General features: G+C 40.1%; 1 protein-coding gene across 1 annotated transcript in view; it reads left to right on the top strand.

The window, feature by feature from the left end:
• The first annotated feature begins 9,701 nt into the window (after window positions 1–9,701).
• KDM5A (lysine demethylase 5A) overlaps window positions 9,702–14,079 on the top strand; it is a 107,673-nt gene continuing 103,295 nt past the window's right edge. The window contains 2 exon segments of the mRNA XM_021001451.2: window positions 9,702–10,199; window positions 12,480–12,557. Of these exon segments, the coding sequence (XP_020857110.1) occupies window positions 10,035–10,199; window positions 12,480–12,557 (243 nt within the window). The 5' untranslated portion in view covers window positions 9,702–10,034.

Genomic DNA, 14,079 nt, shown 5'->3' with positions numbered 1-14,079 from the left:
CAGGATGTAGAGGGGGAGGAGGAGAGCATTCCAAGTATGTGGACACCCAGTGAAAAATCATGGAGAGAAATGTGAAGAAGAGCAGCTAGGCCAGTAGAGTATGTGTAGGAAAGCTGCTGCTTGCTGTTTGTCCTTCATTCTCAAAGAGGACCATGCCATCTGGGAGATGATGCCATGACATGCAAATGACTTGGATTTAAATGAGGGAGGGTTGTATTAAGGCAGTTGGTGGCTCACTGGGCCTGGAGCCAGGAAGTTCAAATCTGAATTCAAATCCAGCCTCAGACATTTACTGCTGTGTGACCCCAGGCAAGTCACTTATCCTCTCTTTGCCTTAATCCATTGGAGAAGAAAATGGCAAATCAGGGCCAGTTTGTGAAAAGCTTTAAATGTCAAACCAAGGGTATCATATATCAAGGGGTCCTGAACAATAAGTTCTTTGAGCATGTGCATGCAGAGGCTATGTTTGGAATTTCCTCATGGCTTAGAAAAAAGGGGCCTAGCTCTCCATTTTAGTGTGTTAGACAAATTTTAGACAAAAATTAGACAATTTTTTTCCTGATTTCCTTAATATGTGTAGAAGTAGGAGATGTGACTGGCTACTGAGCAGGAACTGACAATACTTACAAAAGGCAGTAATTGGATGATTTTGGTCAGTCTTTCCTGCCTGGTTGTGTTCAAGTGAGAAAGCAAGGATACTATTTACCTCTTAGGGTGGAGGCATTGGAGGAGAGAGAGAGAGAGACAGAGAACTAACATTATGAGGCTACTATCCCCATCCTGCAAACATGAGGCTTGTAATTAGAGGCAAATGTTGTTCTTTGCTATTTTGCATTTGTTCTTTCTTGCTTTAGGTAAAGGAGTATCAGAGTAGGCCACAACCTTGTGAGCTTCAGAAGGTCAGGAGAGTGAGCCACTAGTGACTTGGGAACTGAAGTACACACCAGATTTTGTGGATACTCAAGCCCAGTGAGGAACAAAGTCCTAAGCCATCTGCTTGACTCAGCATTTGGAAGACTGCCAAGAGGAAGTGACAATGACTCTGCTATGCCACATTCAGAACTGAAGTTGGTAGGATGAATGTTATGTAGAATCTTCATTAAGTTTGAGCCCAGTCTCTCCAGGAGCCAATCTGGTATAAGGGAGGGTGTGTACCCTGATGTGGGGGAAAAATATTTGTACTTCTATTTTCACTGTATCTTTTCAGTAAATATCCTTGTAAAAGCAAATTAATATTAATTGGCTAGACAAAACTGGGATGCTAATCACTGGTAATCGATATTGGGGAAGATACATTAGAATAGGCATATGAGCCAATAGTCTTAGAGAAGAACCCTATAATCCTTGGGGGCATCCCTAAAACTCTAAAGGGGAAGATGTGGATAGCCATGCTCTGGGGAATCTGATCTACTAATGTATGGGTATGTTGGGAGTGGGTGTTATTGGGAGAATAATTCCAGAGCCTTGCTCTATATATCTGATCCTGGAGGTAATAAGAAGCCACAAGAGTCTAAGTTCAAGGAGAAGTGACATCATCAGACTTGAGGTTTAGGAAAATTACTCTGGCAGTTGACCGATGTATGGATTGGAGTGAGGAAAGACTTGAGGTAAAAAGTTATTGTAATAGTCCAAGAATGGATGATGAGGTTTTGCACCAGGGTGGTGCTATGTTATTAGAGAGAAGGGGGTTGTATGTTAGAGATTTTGTGAAAGCAGAAAAAAGACTTGGCAACAGATTGGATATTGTGGTGAGTACAAGTAAAGAGTTGACTGAGGTTACATACCTCTATGACTGGGAAGATGGCAGTGCTCTCAACAGCATTAAGAAAATATGGAAGAAGGGAGGGTTTGGGGGAAAAGATAATGACTTTTGCTTTAGATGGGTTGAGTTTGAGATCCCTATCACACAACCATGATAAATATACCCAGCATAAATATATATCATCTAAAACAGATGTGTATAGTTTTTGGATAGGTCAATAACCTTTGATCTCTTTTGTTTCTTAATTGGTATTGTATTTTACAATATTTTTCATTATTCTGTCCTATGTCTTCCTTGGCAATGAAGTAACCAAGTATTGAAGTTTATGCTGATTTAGTGTGGAAGGTAGTATCAAATAAATTTTTTTAAATAGCACTTTTAATCTTTTGCACCTCATTAAGGGGATTTTATTTTGTTGCTCATTGTCTAATAACTGCATTAGAGTATTTTTTCTTTGTAAAACTATGATTATGTGCTTTCTCAATTTCATTGAATTATAAAAAGTGTAGGCATGTTAATCTGATATCTTAGAAATGTGTATCTAGATCTGTGGTAGATTGGTTTCTTCCTTCCTTCTTTCCTCCCTTCCTTCCTTCCTTTTTCATAAAATAGATTTTATATATCAGAGTAGTAAAACTCATATCCTTGGACCATCTAGTGCTGCTCCAATCAGGTTAAAATGTAATGAAGAAATGTTTAACAAAATAAATGAAAATGCAATACAAAATAGATGTTAATTTGTGATTTTCTAAGTCAACATGTGGCTTACAAGGATCCAATTCTATTTGAGTCAGAGACCACTGTTGTACATCACAAACTTTTTCCTTTCTCAATGGTATCTGAGCATGAAGACAGATTTTTCAGACATTAACCAATGTAGGTATATTTATGATCACTTTCGGTATCTTAAAATAGTTTGGAATCAGCTAACCTTAAGTGTAAAGGGTCATTAAGTACTCAGAAAAAAATTATGTTGTCCAAACTAACCTGGGTCCCCATCACAGAAAGGCAATCCTTTTACTTCTTCCTAGTAGATTTTCTATCACATTTACCACAGTGGCTGTTCCAGACTTTCTCTTCTCAAACCTCTCACACCATCTCCTTCCCTCAACCTTTCATCTGAGGATCTTACTTCATACATACCTGGCTGAGAAGCAGAGGCTATCAAAATGAGCTCCCTCAATTATTCTACATCTCAAAATCCTTTTATTCACTCCATCCCTTAATTCTTTCTTCCTTTATTCCAGTCTCTGATAAAGAGGTGGCCTTTCTTCTTGCCAAGGTCAACCCTTTTTATCTTTTTTATTTGTAGTTAGTTTTTATTTCATAATCATACACATAACTCTGCAGTTTTCCAAGACTTACGGAATGAAAAGGGAAATAAAATCCAAAGATAACTAGCAAGTGAGAGCACAAGGATTAAAGGGTATAAGAGTAGACTGAGGTAGGGGTGGGAGGGTCTGTTGTTCATCCAGAGAGGAATGATTTTGATGGTTAAGATAAAAATGAAACTAACTAAAACTTTATAAGAATCACCCCAAATCAACAATGGTGATCTTCTTGCTGGTCTTGCCATCTTGTGATCTGAAGCACTTCAAGGCTTCCATAATGTTCCTGTTCTTTTTCACCTGGCAATAGAACACGTTTGCCATCTGTGGTAGGACTAACATCTCAAAGGGTTTCCCCTTCTCCCTTCCCCCAACATGGGAGGGGTCCTGAAGGGTGACAGTGCCAGGACTTGATAGAAGAGTGGGGTGTAGGACAAGTCTTGAACTGTACCTCCCTTGATACAACTTCCTGGTGACCTTTGGCTCTGTTAATGTAGCTCCCTCATTACTTAAGGGCATAAAAGATCCCATCTAGGTAGGTGCTCTTCAGGCTTGGTGGATGCCAAGACCATTTAAATCACACAACCAAGAACAAAAGGTCAAGAATATAAAGAGAATAAATGAAAAAAAAATGGGAAGGAAGGTGGCCTGGAAGTACCAGATCTCGAACTGTATTACAAAGCAGTAATCATCAAAACAATCCTGTACTGGCTGAGAAATAGAGTAGTAGATCAGTGGAATAGATTAGGTACACAATACACAGTAGAAAATGATCATAGTATAGTATTTGATAAATCCAAACATCCAAGCTTTTGATACAAGAACTCACTATTTGACAAAAATTGGTATAGACTAACATCTCATGTATATAACAAGATAAGGTCAAAATGAGTGCATGATTTAGACATAAAGGGTGATATCACAAGTAAATTAGGGAAGCATGGAAAATTTTACCTGTCAGGTTTATGGATAAGGGAAGAATTTGTGACCAAACAAGAGATAGAGAGCATTACAGGGTGTAAAACGGATAATTTTAATTACACCAAATTAAGAGGTCTTTGCACAAACAAAATCAAGGCGGTCAAGATTAGAAGGAAAGCAGGAAACTGGGGGAAATTCATAGCAAGTTTCTCTGATAATGGTCTCATTTCTCAAATATATAGAGAACGGAGTCAAATTTATAAGAATATAAGTCATTCCAATTGATAAATGGTCAAAGGATATGAAGAGGCAGTTTTCAAAAGAAGAAATTAAAGCTATCTAATGCTTTAAATCACTATTGATTAGAGAAATGTAAGCTAAAACAACTCTGAAGTACCACCTCACACCTATCATATTGGCTTATATGACAAAAAAGGAAAATGACAAATGTTGGAAGAGGTGTGGAAAAATTGGGACACTAATGCGCTTTTGGTGGAGTTGTGAACTGATCCAACCATTTGGGAGAGCACTTTGGAACTGTGCCCAAAGGGCTATAAAATTGTACATACCCTTTAATCCAGAAATGCCACTACTAGGTCTGTATTCCAAAGAGATCAAAGAAGGAAAAGGATCAATATGTACAAAAATATTCATAGCAGCTCTTTTTGTGGTAGCAAAGAATCAGAAATTGAGGAGATGTCCATCAATTAGGGAATGGCTGAACAAGTTGTAGTGTATGATTTGATGGAATACTATTGTGCTATAAGAAATGATGAGCAGGATGCTCTCAGAAAAACTTGGGAAGACATATGAACTGATGCAAATGAAGTGAGGAGAATCAGGAGATCATTGTACACAGTGACAGTATGATGATCAATTGTGAATAACTTAGCTATTCTCAGGAATACAATGATGCAAGAAAATTCCAAAGGAAAAATGCTATCCACTTCCAGAGAAAGAACTGATGTAGTCTGAATGTAGATTGAAGCATACTTTTCAGTTTTTCTTTACTATTCTTGTTTTTTTTTTTGTCTGTATTTTCTTTTTAACATGGCTAACATGGAAATATGTTTTGCATGACTTCACATGTACAATGTATATGAAAGTGCTTGCCTTCTCAAGGAAAGGGAAGGACAGAGAGAAAGGGAGATAATTTGGAACTCAAAATTTAAAAAAAGAAACAAAGAAACAGCAACATCACCATACCCAGCCCTGCAGACAGACACAGGTTCCATATGGAGATTAATAGGGCCATGTCTGAAAAATCTAAGTGCTACTGTATTATTGTTGCATATTCTTGCTATGTTAGAGCTAAATAAACCTCATTTTGTTAACTGTTCAATGACCTGCATGTACTCATTTTGTTCAACGCTGAACCTGAACTAACAGTATTAGTATTAGGTTTTGGTATTAGGGTCTGCCCCTAATGCCATCTAACCAATCGGTTTTTGAAACATGAAGAAATCAAAAGCCATTTGTATTGGGCTCAGCATTTACAAGGTGTCAGAACCAGCATACTCCAGGGTGAGGTTCTAATTAGCCAATTCTTCCCTGTAAATGGATTAGCCACCAGTGCCATTGTGGCATATGCATATGGCACATGAACCCAGGAATGATTCTGTGAAAGCCGGATCCATTGTAGCCAAGTCCCTCCTCTCCACTGCTCAGAGCACAGAAGTTTTCTGTTTGTCTTCAGCCCAGGGGATTATTAATGGCAACATCGAAGTACAAGATAGGGTTGGCAGTAGTCATGGATGAGTGGGTTAGGGATGGCAGTGGAAGTAATGATTGGAGGGATCAATGTCTGATGGATGGAATGAAGTAGTTCAGAGAGGAGCCCCTTCCCCACACTCCTCCAAAGGTATCTAGAAAATGCACCAGGTTTTTTTTTCTTTCCAAGTTTTTCTGAAATCATTCTATTTCCTTCTATTATTAATGTAGACATACTGGTGTGGAAAGCCAAGAAAAAATCATAAGTGAATAATTTTCTAGCCCAAGTCAGCACAGGGAGGCAGACAGAGACAGTGTTTGCAGACACTGGGCATCGGGTCTGGTGATTAACGCACAAGTGCCCAGGGACAGGTTGTGAAATGGGGCAAGAAGAGGTCCCAGACCCATGTGGGGACAAGTGAGAACTGGAAACTTTGTTGTCCACTACTGAGTTCTGGGTCACAGATCCACAGTGACTGATGAAAGGCCCTGCACCTTTTAACTCCACCTCCTCTGAAGCCCTACTTTCAGGTCTCAGGCCTTAGGAGGTATAATAATAGAGGAGCAAGTTCAGAGGCAAGTAGCAGCAGTATGGCCTAACCCTAGGAGTAGAGTGGGTTCCAGCCTCCAGACTAGTCTGAAGCCCACAGAGGAATAACCAAGGCAGGAATCCCAGACCAAAGTGTGTCCTGTAGTTCTGTCACTCTGAACCAGCAGAACATCCCACCCGCTGATAGTGGCTAAGTCTAGCAGCAGTCTACTGTTGACAGAATTTTGCTGATTGAAAAGTGTGTGTGTGTGTGTGTGTGTGTGTGTATCTGTGTGTGTGTGTGTGTGTATGTGTGTGTGTGTGTGTGTGTGTGTGTGTGTGTGTGTGTGACATGAAAAAGAAAAGTCACGGAGGTGGGAAATGGAGTGTCATATTTGAAGGAACTTAAAAAAAAACTATTATGGCATGGCTCAGTTGTGGACAGTAACTGTCTCTCCAATTCTGAGGATTCCTTAAAGTGTTTTCTAGGCATATTTATATAAACCCTGAGTCTGTTTTGGTAGGCTGATTCCCATCTATTTAATACATTCTGTAGTTATTTTGAATGAGATTTCTCTATTTTTTAAAGCAATATACAAATATACTGAAAATTATGTTAATTTCTTTCAAACCCTGACACTTTATTGAAGGTGTTAATTGCCTCAGCTTCTTCATTGATTTGAGAGGTTTTAAAAAATAAATCATCATATTATCTGCCAGTAGGGATACACAGAGTTAGCATTTTGGGGGATAAGTTTTGTTTGTTTATTTGTTTTTGTTAGGCAATGGGTTGACTTGCCCAGGGTCACACAGCTAGTGTTGTGTGTCTGAGGTCACATTTGAACTCAGATCCTCCTGACTCCAAGGCCGGAGCTCTATCCACTGTGCTACCTAGCTGCCCCCCCATAAGTTTTTAGGGTGATTTTGTCAATGTTTATTGTTTTAATTATATTTACTTCTCTAATTAGTATTGAACGCTACTAGGTTTATCAAATAATAGGAGAGAAAGGAGTATTCTTTCTTTACCCCCAAACTTATTGTTACAGCGTCCAATCTTTCTCCATTGCAACCACTAGTGCTTGGTATCAGATAGATATATGTTTTTGATTATATTAAACAATGGCCCTTCCATGAATATGCCTTTTAAGATTTTAAAAAGTAAATGGGCAATTTTTGTCTAAGATTGTTTCTGAATCTATTGATATAATGTTACTTTTGGCCATTTATATGACTACTTATGTTGTTTCTCTAACGTTGAACCATTTTTCCATAATATAAATGCAACTTGATCATAATGAATAATTTCTCAGATATGTTGTTATTTTTTTTTTTGCTAAGATTTTGTTTAGCTTTTTGTCTTTTTACTGGTCCTGGAAGTCAGGAAGTCCTAAGTTCAAATCTGGCCTCAGACACTAGAAAGGCCTGTGAAACTGGACAAGTCCCTTAACCTCTGTTTGCCCCAATTTCCTCAACTATAAAATGAGGGTAATAACTTTACCTAAGCACCTACCTTGTAGGGTTTTTGTGAGGATCAAATAAGATTAGCATAATGCCTAAACAAAGTATCTAAATGCTTATTCCCTTCCTTTTCCTTTCCCTTTTTTGTATCAGTATTCATTATTAACATTGTTACACATAGTTCTATTTCTATGCCATGACCTTCTCTGGCATGTGTACCAAGACTATCTATGTAGTCAGAGAAAAAACTCCAGGTTAGCTGAACCTGTGACTCTTGCTCATAACCACTCCCCCACAGTTTTCTCCTTTTGTGCCTTCTATTATATTCTTTGGGGAGAGGTTTATACTCCAAAATTTCAATGGATCTGTGATCTCGTTAATATGGGTAATGGTACAATTCCTCTAACCCAGTCCATCCTGTGTGACCTTCCTTCATGTCCTTCCATAAATCTGCCACAAGGAGCACCTCATCTCCCAACCTGCTGGGGGACTTCCTCTTTTTTCCTTCCGATTTCTGGGATGTCAATGAGGCATATGGATTGTTCATCGATTAAAACTCACTCTCCTAACATGATCAGTCCATATATATTTTTTTTTCTGGCAACATGTTTTTATGACATTCTTTACATCATTTCTCCACAATTCTTCATTTAATTTGTTGAAGGCTGCTCATGACCACTATGAACCTCTCTTGCCTTTTAGGTGATCAACAAATTTCCATTTTGTAGGTTACCTAAATAGTACCTCATGTCAAAACCAAACGACAGCATGGGGAAAATATTCGTGTTAAATATATGGGCCCTTGCTTTAGGGAGAAGTGTGTGATCAGTAAAAGAGCTACAAAGTTTCCCAATTGCAATCCACTCTCTTCTGTTTCTCTTGTTCAGCTCTGAGCACAGCTCATTATCCATTTACAGTGTCTGGTCATGTCATATGTATCGATATTCTATGACTTCTAATGTTGAATATAAAAATCTCTGTAGAACGGAGGTTAAGGATCACTGAAAGAGAAGGGCTGTAGTCTGTATTGTCAGTGGGCACGCCTTTATGAACAAATTCTCCCAACTACAGGAGCAGCAGTTATTTTTTCTCTTTCTACAGTACAGTCATTGCAGTTTCTGTTGAACTGAGCTTAAAGATCACCCAAAGAGAAGGGCTGTAGTCTGTATTGTCAGTGGGCATGACTTTATGAACAAATTCTCCCAACTACAGGAGCAGCAGTTATTTTTTCTCTTTCTACAATACAGTCATCGCATTTTCTGTAGAACTGAGGTTAAGGATCACCCAAATGGAACAGTTGCAGTCTGCATTGTTAGTGGGTGTACTTGTATTAAGATTTTAGTGGGTGTATTTTTACCCACGCATGCTCACATCCACATCCCACCTTTGTACATTTGAGAACTAGGCAGGGAAGAGCATAGAGTAAAACCAATGAAGAGGTTTTGAGAGGAATGCCAAAGGGCAGGGATGAGCACACGCTCAGGAAGGGCCATGCCACGGCCCTGACTATGGCAAAAGAATTCTTTAATTTAGTGAATTGCCGTGGGAAAGAAGCAGGGGTATTAAACCAATTGGGTGGCAGCGGAGGAGGGTGGTGTCCCAGCGTGGGTTTGAATTAAACGGGCTGTCATGGAATCTGGGTCAGCATGTATAATAACTGAGGGGCCCTTGATGCGCGATGACCTCGACGACGAAGCAGCAGTATTATGTGACTGGCGAAGGAAATAACCCCAAACCCGGTGCCATTAGCTCAGGGAAAATGGGGGACCCAGCAACCACAGCTACACAAAAGAGGAAATACAACTTGTGCACGGAAGCAAAACCTTTACCCTCTCGGGGGATTACACATTCCTCCGCGCCGGAAGAACGCGGCGGTTTTTTTTTTTGCTCCTCCCTCTGCCCAATTCCTCTTTCTCCTTGCAGTTCCCTCCCGGGGTGGGGTGGGGGAAGGGGGCTCGAGTGCACCTGGGGGAAGGGGGGGCGGGTGAAGCCCTAGCTCTAGCAGAGATGAGCAATGTGAGGTAAGGTTGGCCTTTAAGGCAGCGGCGGAAGGATCCTGTTCGAGTTGGCGGAGGGATCTGACTTCGCTTGGACTTCCGGGGGCGTCTGCAAGGGCTCGAGAGGAAAAAGGCCCTAAAGAAACAATAACAAACAGGAGGAGGAAGAAGTTCCCGTACTCTCTCCAGCCGCTGTGGCCATTTCCGGACTATGAGCTCTATTCCCTGCAGGGGGACGTGAAGGGACCTGGCTGGGTTCCTGCCGCCCCCTCCTTTCTGATTTTCCTCCAGTCCACAGCCGGGGGGGGGGTGTCCCCCTCCGTGTGGACATGGCGGGTGCGGGGCCGGGGGGCTACGCGGCCGAGTTCGTGCCGCCCCCGGAGTGCCCGGTCTTCGAGCCCAGTTGGGAGGAGTTCACCGATCCTCTCAGCTTCATCGGCCGGATCCGGCCCCTGGCCGAGAAAACCGGCATTTGCAAGATCCGACCTCCCAAGGTACGGGGGTGGGGTCGGCTGCTCTTTGCCTCAGTTTCCCCAGCCTTGAGCCTCGGGTTCCGGGGGAGAGGTGACCTCGGTGCTCGACCGCCTTGTTTTTTCATGGGGAAGGGCTCTCTTGAATCATCTGTTGTGTTGGGAGGGGGGCTCCTGTGATCCCCTCCCGTCGCTCCGTCTCGTCCGGATGCAAGGGGCGTCCTGGGGTGCTGACAGGGACCGGGGGAGGGAGGGGCAGGGTGGGGCGGCTCCATCTGCGCTTCTTTGTCGTTGTCTCCTTCCCATCTCCCCGTCCCTGGTTCGATTTAAACTTGCTCTAAGTGTTTTCCCACTCTTCCATCTCAGGCTTTGGATTTGTGGGTGTGTTAATGAGGCGTGGGGGACACTTAGCTGTCCCCCAGGACAAGTGACAGTGCTGGTTACAGCTGCATGGAAGGGGCATTGCCAAGATGAGGCAGGGAGACGCCGTTGACCCTTTAAATCTAAGGAAAAAAGCTGTTAGGTGTCAGTAGTAGTTGGTGTTCTGAATGAGGGAAAACATTCAGTTCATTCTTTGATCCTAGATACTATGTTACTGCTACCTCTGATTTGTGTATCTTTTCTTCTGTGTAACTCAACAGGCCTAGTAGGGTCTGAAACACCTTATATTCTTAGTGTGCAAGAAAAGGGAGATTAGTATGTGAGAAAGGGGGAGGCATACTACTCTGAAGATCTGAAATACAAAGGGGTTACCGAAAGTGGTCAAGGTCAAATAGCAAATTGGTAACTGAGGTGGTTTTAGAAGCCAGGTCCCCTGTCCTTTATTTTATCCACTGGACCGTGTTTACCCTTTGGTTTGCTGAGTACCTTGGATGAAGATGACGATTTTGAAGAAGATACTGGTATTGAGCACTTTTAAAGATGTTTTAAAAAATCTCTAAAAAGCATTTTTAGAGGTATTTATGTGAAGGTACTGTAGAATGTAGACAGTAAGAACACACTAGAAAGAACTTAGAAAAATAAAATTAATATTAAGGATGAAAAATCCCATGTAATTACTATTATAATACATTTACCCATGCTACAAAGGTTCCACTTAGTTTATTTGCAGAATTTTGGGAGTTTTCATGTTTATTACTGCTTTGTTTTAAAGGCAGCCTGATGTAGTGTGTGGATAGAGTATTGGGCTTGGAGTTAGGAGGAACTGTTAACAAATCTTTTCCATGATAGCTTTGTGACCTTGAGCAACTCACTTAACCTCCTTAAACTTTAGATATCTCTAGAATTTTTAAGCCAGAGACTGGCCATCCATCTGCAGTGGTGTAGGGAGTTCCTGCACCAAGAGTTCCCCTTATACTCACAGATCTTTCAGATTCATTTATATTACAAGAATCATTTTAACCTCTTTTTTTTTTGATGCTTTTAAACTGGGTAGTTACAATCAGATCTTGATTTGTTAATTACAAATTTCCTTCAAGAGTTTCTTTGGGGATTAAAAAAGCTTGTAATTCTTAAAACAATTGAAATAGTAAACTAAATTTTCCTTTCTAGAACTTTATTTAAAAAAATACACTTGCAGACAATTTCTGTCAGTGTTGGCAGATTTATCAAGTTTGCAACATTGGATAGTCACTGCTTTTCAAATTTTTTTCATTCCAGCTTTTTAAATGGCTTTACTGTTATGTCCCCAAATTCACTTGAACTTTATTCTGCCAAAAACTCCACCTTACATAAGTTATCATATTTCAGTCAAGCAATTACTTTGATCTGGAAGTTACAACCACATTTTTTGTGTGTTCTCTCATATGTACATCATTGTTTTTAAATATTTATTGTGTATCCTGACACTAGCTGTCATACATCTCATATGTATGGCATAGTCGCTTCTCTTGATAGAGTTGCATTCTGAGATACTGTGACACAATGCAAGTACATCAAATAAAACTACTTCACAAACTTTAATTTTATTGCTTGACCTATTTGGTTTCTTCTACATTCCATTTTTCTTCATAATTTGTTAGACCTGAAGGGAAAAGGCTTTGTGGATTTAAAAAAGCCTTTATTATATTTAACTAGTGTGACAAATATCCTTTCTGAAAAAGAATATAAAAAGGGCTGTTGATATCTGAGAATTGTTTTTGATAAACAATATTGAAATTTTTATTCTTTTAAAAATGAGACCTTTAAATGTTAATAGATGGCTGAATATCATATGACTTAATGTCTTAATGATTTGTGGTAAATAATTCCTTAAATTGTGGGCATACGTTCTTTGTATATTAAACATTAATCTTTCTTATTCAGGATTGGCAGCCTCCATTTGCATGTGAAGTAAAAAGCTTTCGTTTTACTCCTCGAGTGCAACGTTTAAATGAACTTGAGGTAAGAGGGTTTTTACTGGGAATATCATTTAGTTTTTGTACCCAGGGAGCCATTTTTTTCTTTCCGTCCCATTACTTTTCTGCATATCTTCAGGGAGGGAAATTTCAAAAGCTTATGTAAGCATTGCTTAGGAGAGGCATCATGAAGTATACTGGCATCGCTGGCTTAGGAGTCAGGAGTTTTGAGTCTTACCTCTGATTTCTCCTGGCTGTAAGATCCTGGGCAAATCACCTCTTGAAGATCAAGGGATAATCTGTACTGCAAAAGGAATTTCACTAATATTGAAATAATAGGTTCCATGCTCTGCTTCCACCCTATGCTAGTGCTTATGGTTATTTTAATTAGAATGAACTATTTGAGGCATGGAGTTGGGTCTGATTTTATTTATTGCCTAAAAAAGCTACATCAGTTTTTGTGCTTACTTTATAGAAGATGAACTGTAATCATAGTTTACAGTAGTGAGGGCAGCAAGTGCTAAGCTTTGAGAATCCTATTCCTGACAAGCTAACTTTTCCTCTTCTAGGTTATTATTTCATCTTAAGTATTTTCTAAATAATTTTGTGAGTGGATCTTCACAGTCCTCCACCTACAGATTTGGTCTATATAAGCAGATTCATTAATAAACTTAACAGTTTTATAGGAAACTTTTCTGTTTCTCAGTTTTGTTGTAATCTTGATGTCATAATCCTTGAACTATACTCTCTCTTTCTTATGTTCTCCAAGTTGTAGGTGTCATCTGTCTCTCATTTCACTTATCAAATCAGTTGTCAAATCTTGCTGTCTTGCCTCAACTCTTTCATCTGATCCCTTCCCTTGTCACATAGCCACTAATTTAGTTTAGGCTTTCATCTCTTCTCACCTGGACGATTGCAGTGGTCTCCTAATTTGGCTTCCTGCCTTAAATTTCTACTCCAATCTATGCTCCACATGGCTGCCAGAGGGATTTTCCTTCTGCACAGATAGGATCATGTCATGCCTTTATTCAGGAAGCAGAAATGTTTCCCTGTGGCTTGTGGGATCAAAAATAAACTGCTCTGGTTGCTTTTTAAAACGCTTTACAACTTGGACCTCTCCCTGTTGTTCCTTCTCATTATGTGTCATTCCCCTTTTTGCATTGTACAGTCCAGCAAAATTCTGGCTTTTTTCTCTGTACCTTACCCATGACACTCTCTGCTGTTTTCATCCTTTTGCTCTCCTGTATTCATCCATGCCTGGAATGGACTCTGTGCTCACCTCTGCCTCCTAGACTCCTTCACTTTCTTTAAGATGCACCTCAGATGGCACATGAAGCCTTTCCTGATTCCCTCTTCCCTCTGTCCCCACCTAACAGTTGTCTTCCTCCTTAATTCTATTGTATTTATGTAGTATGTGTTTATAATATGTACAGGTTGTTTATCCCAACAGAATATAAATTCCTTGGGAGCAGGGGTGATTTCATTCTTTGTACTAAGATTCTCCAGTACCTAGTACTTAGTAGACATAATAAATGCTATTGACTGATTATAGTCTAATTATATATTCC

Source organism: Phascolarctos cinereus, unplaced genomic scaffold (assembly GCF_003287225.1).
Source record: "Phascolarctos cinereus isolate Bilbo 61053 unplaced genomic scaffold, phaCin_HiC Scaffold_1;HRSCAF=81, whole genome shotgun sequence".
Lineage (NCBI taxonomy): Eukaryota > Metazoa > Chordata > Mammalia > Diprotodontia > Phascolarctidae > Phascolarctos > Phascolarctos cinereus.
The sequence above is the reverse complement of the archived record's forward strand: the minus strand, read 5'-3'. Positions and strand labels throughout refer to the sequence as shown.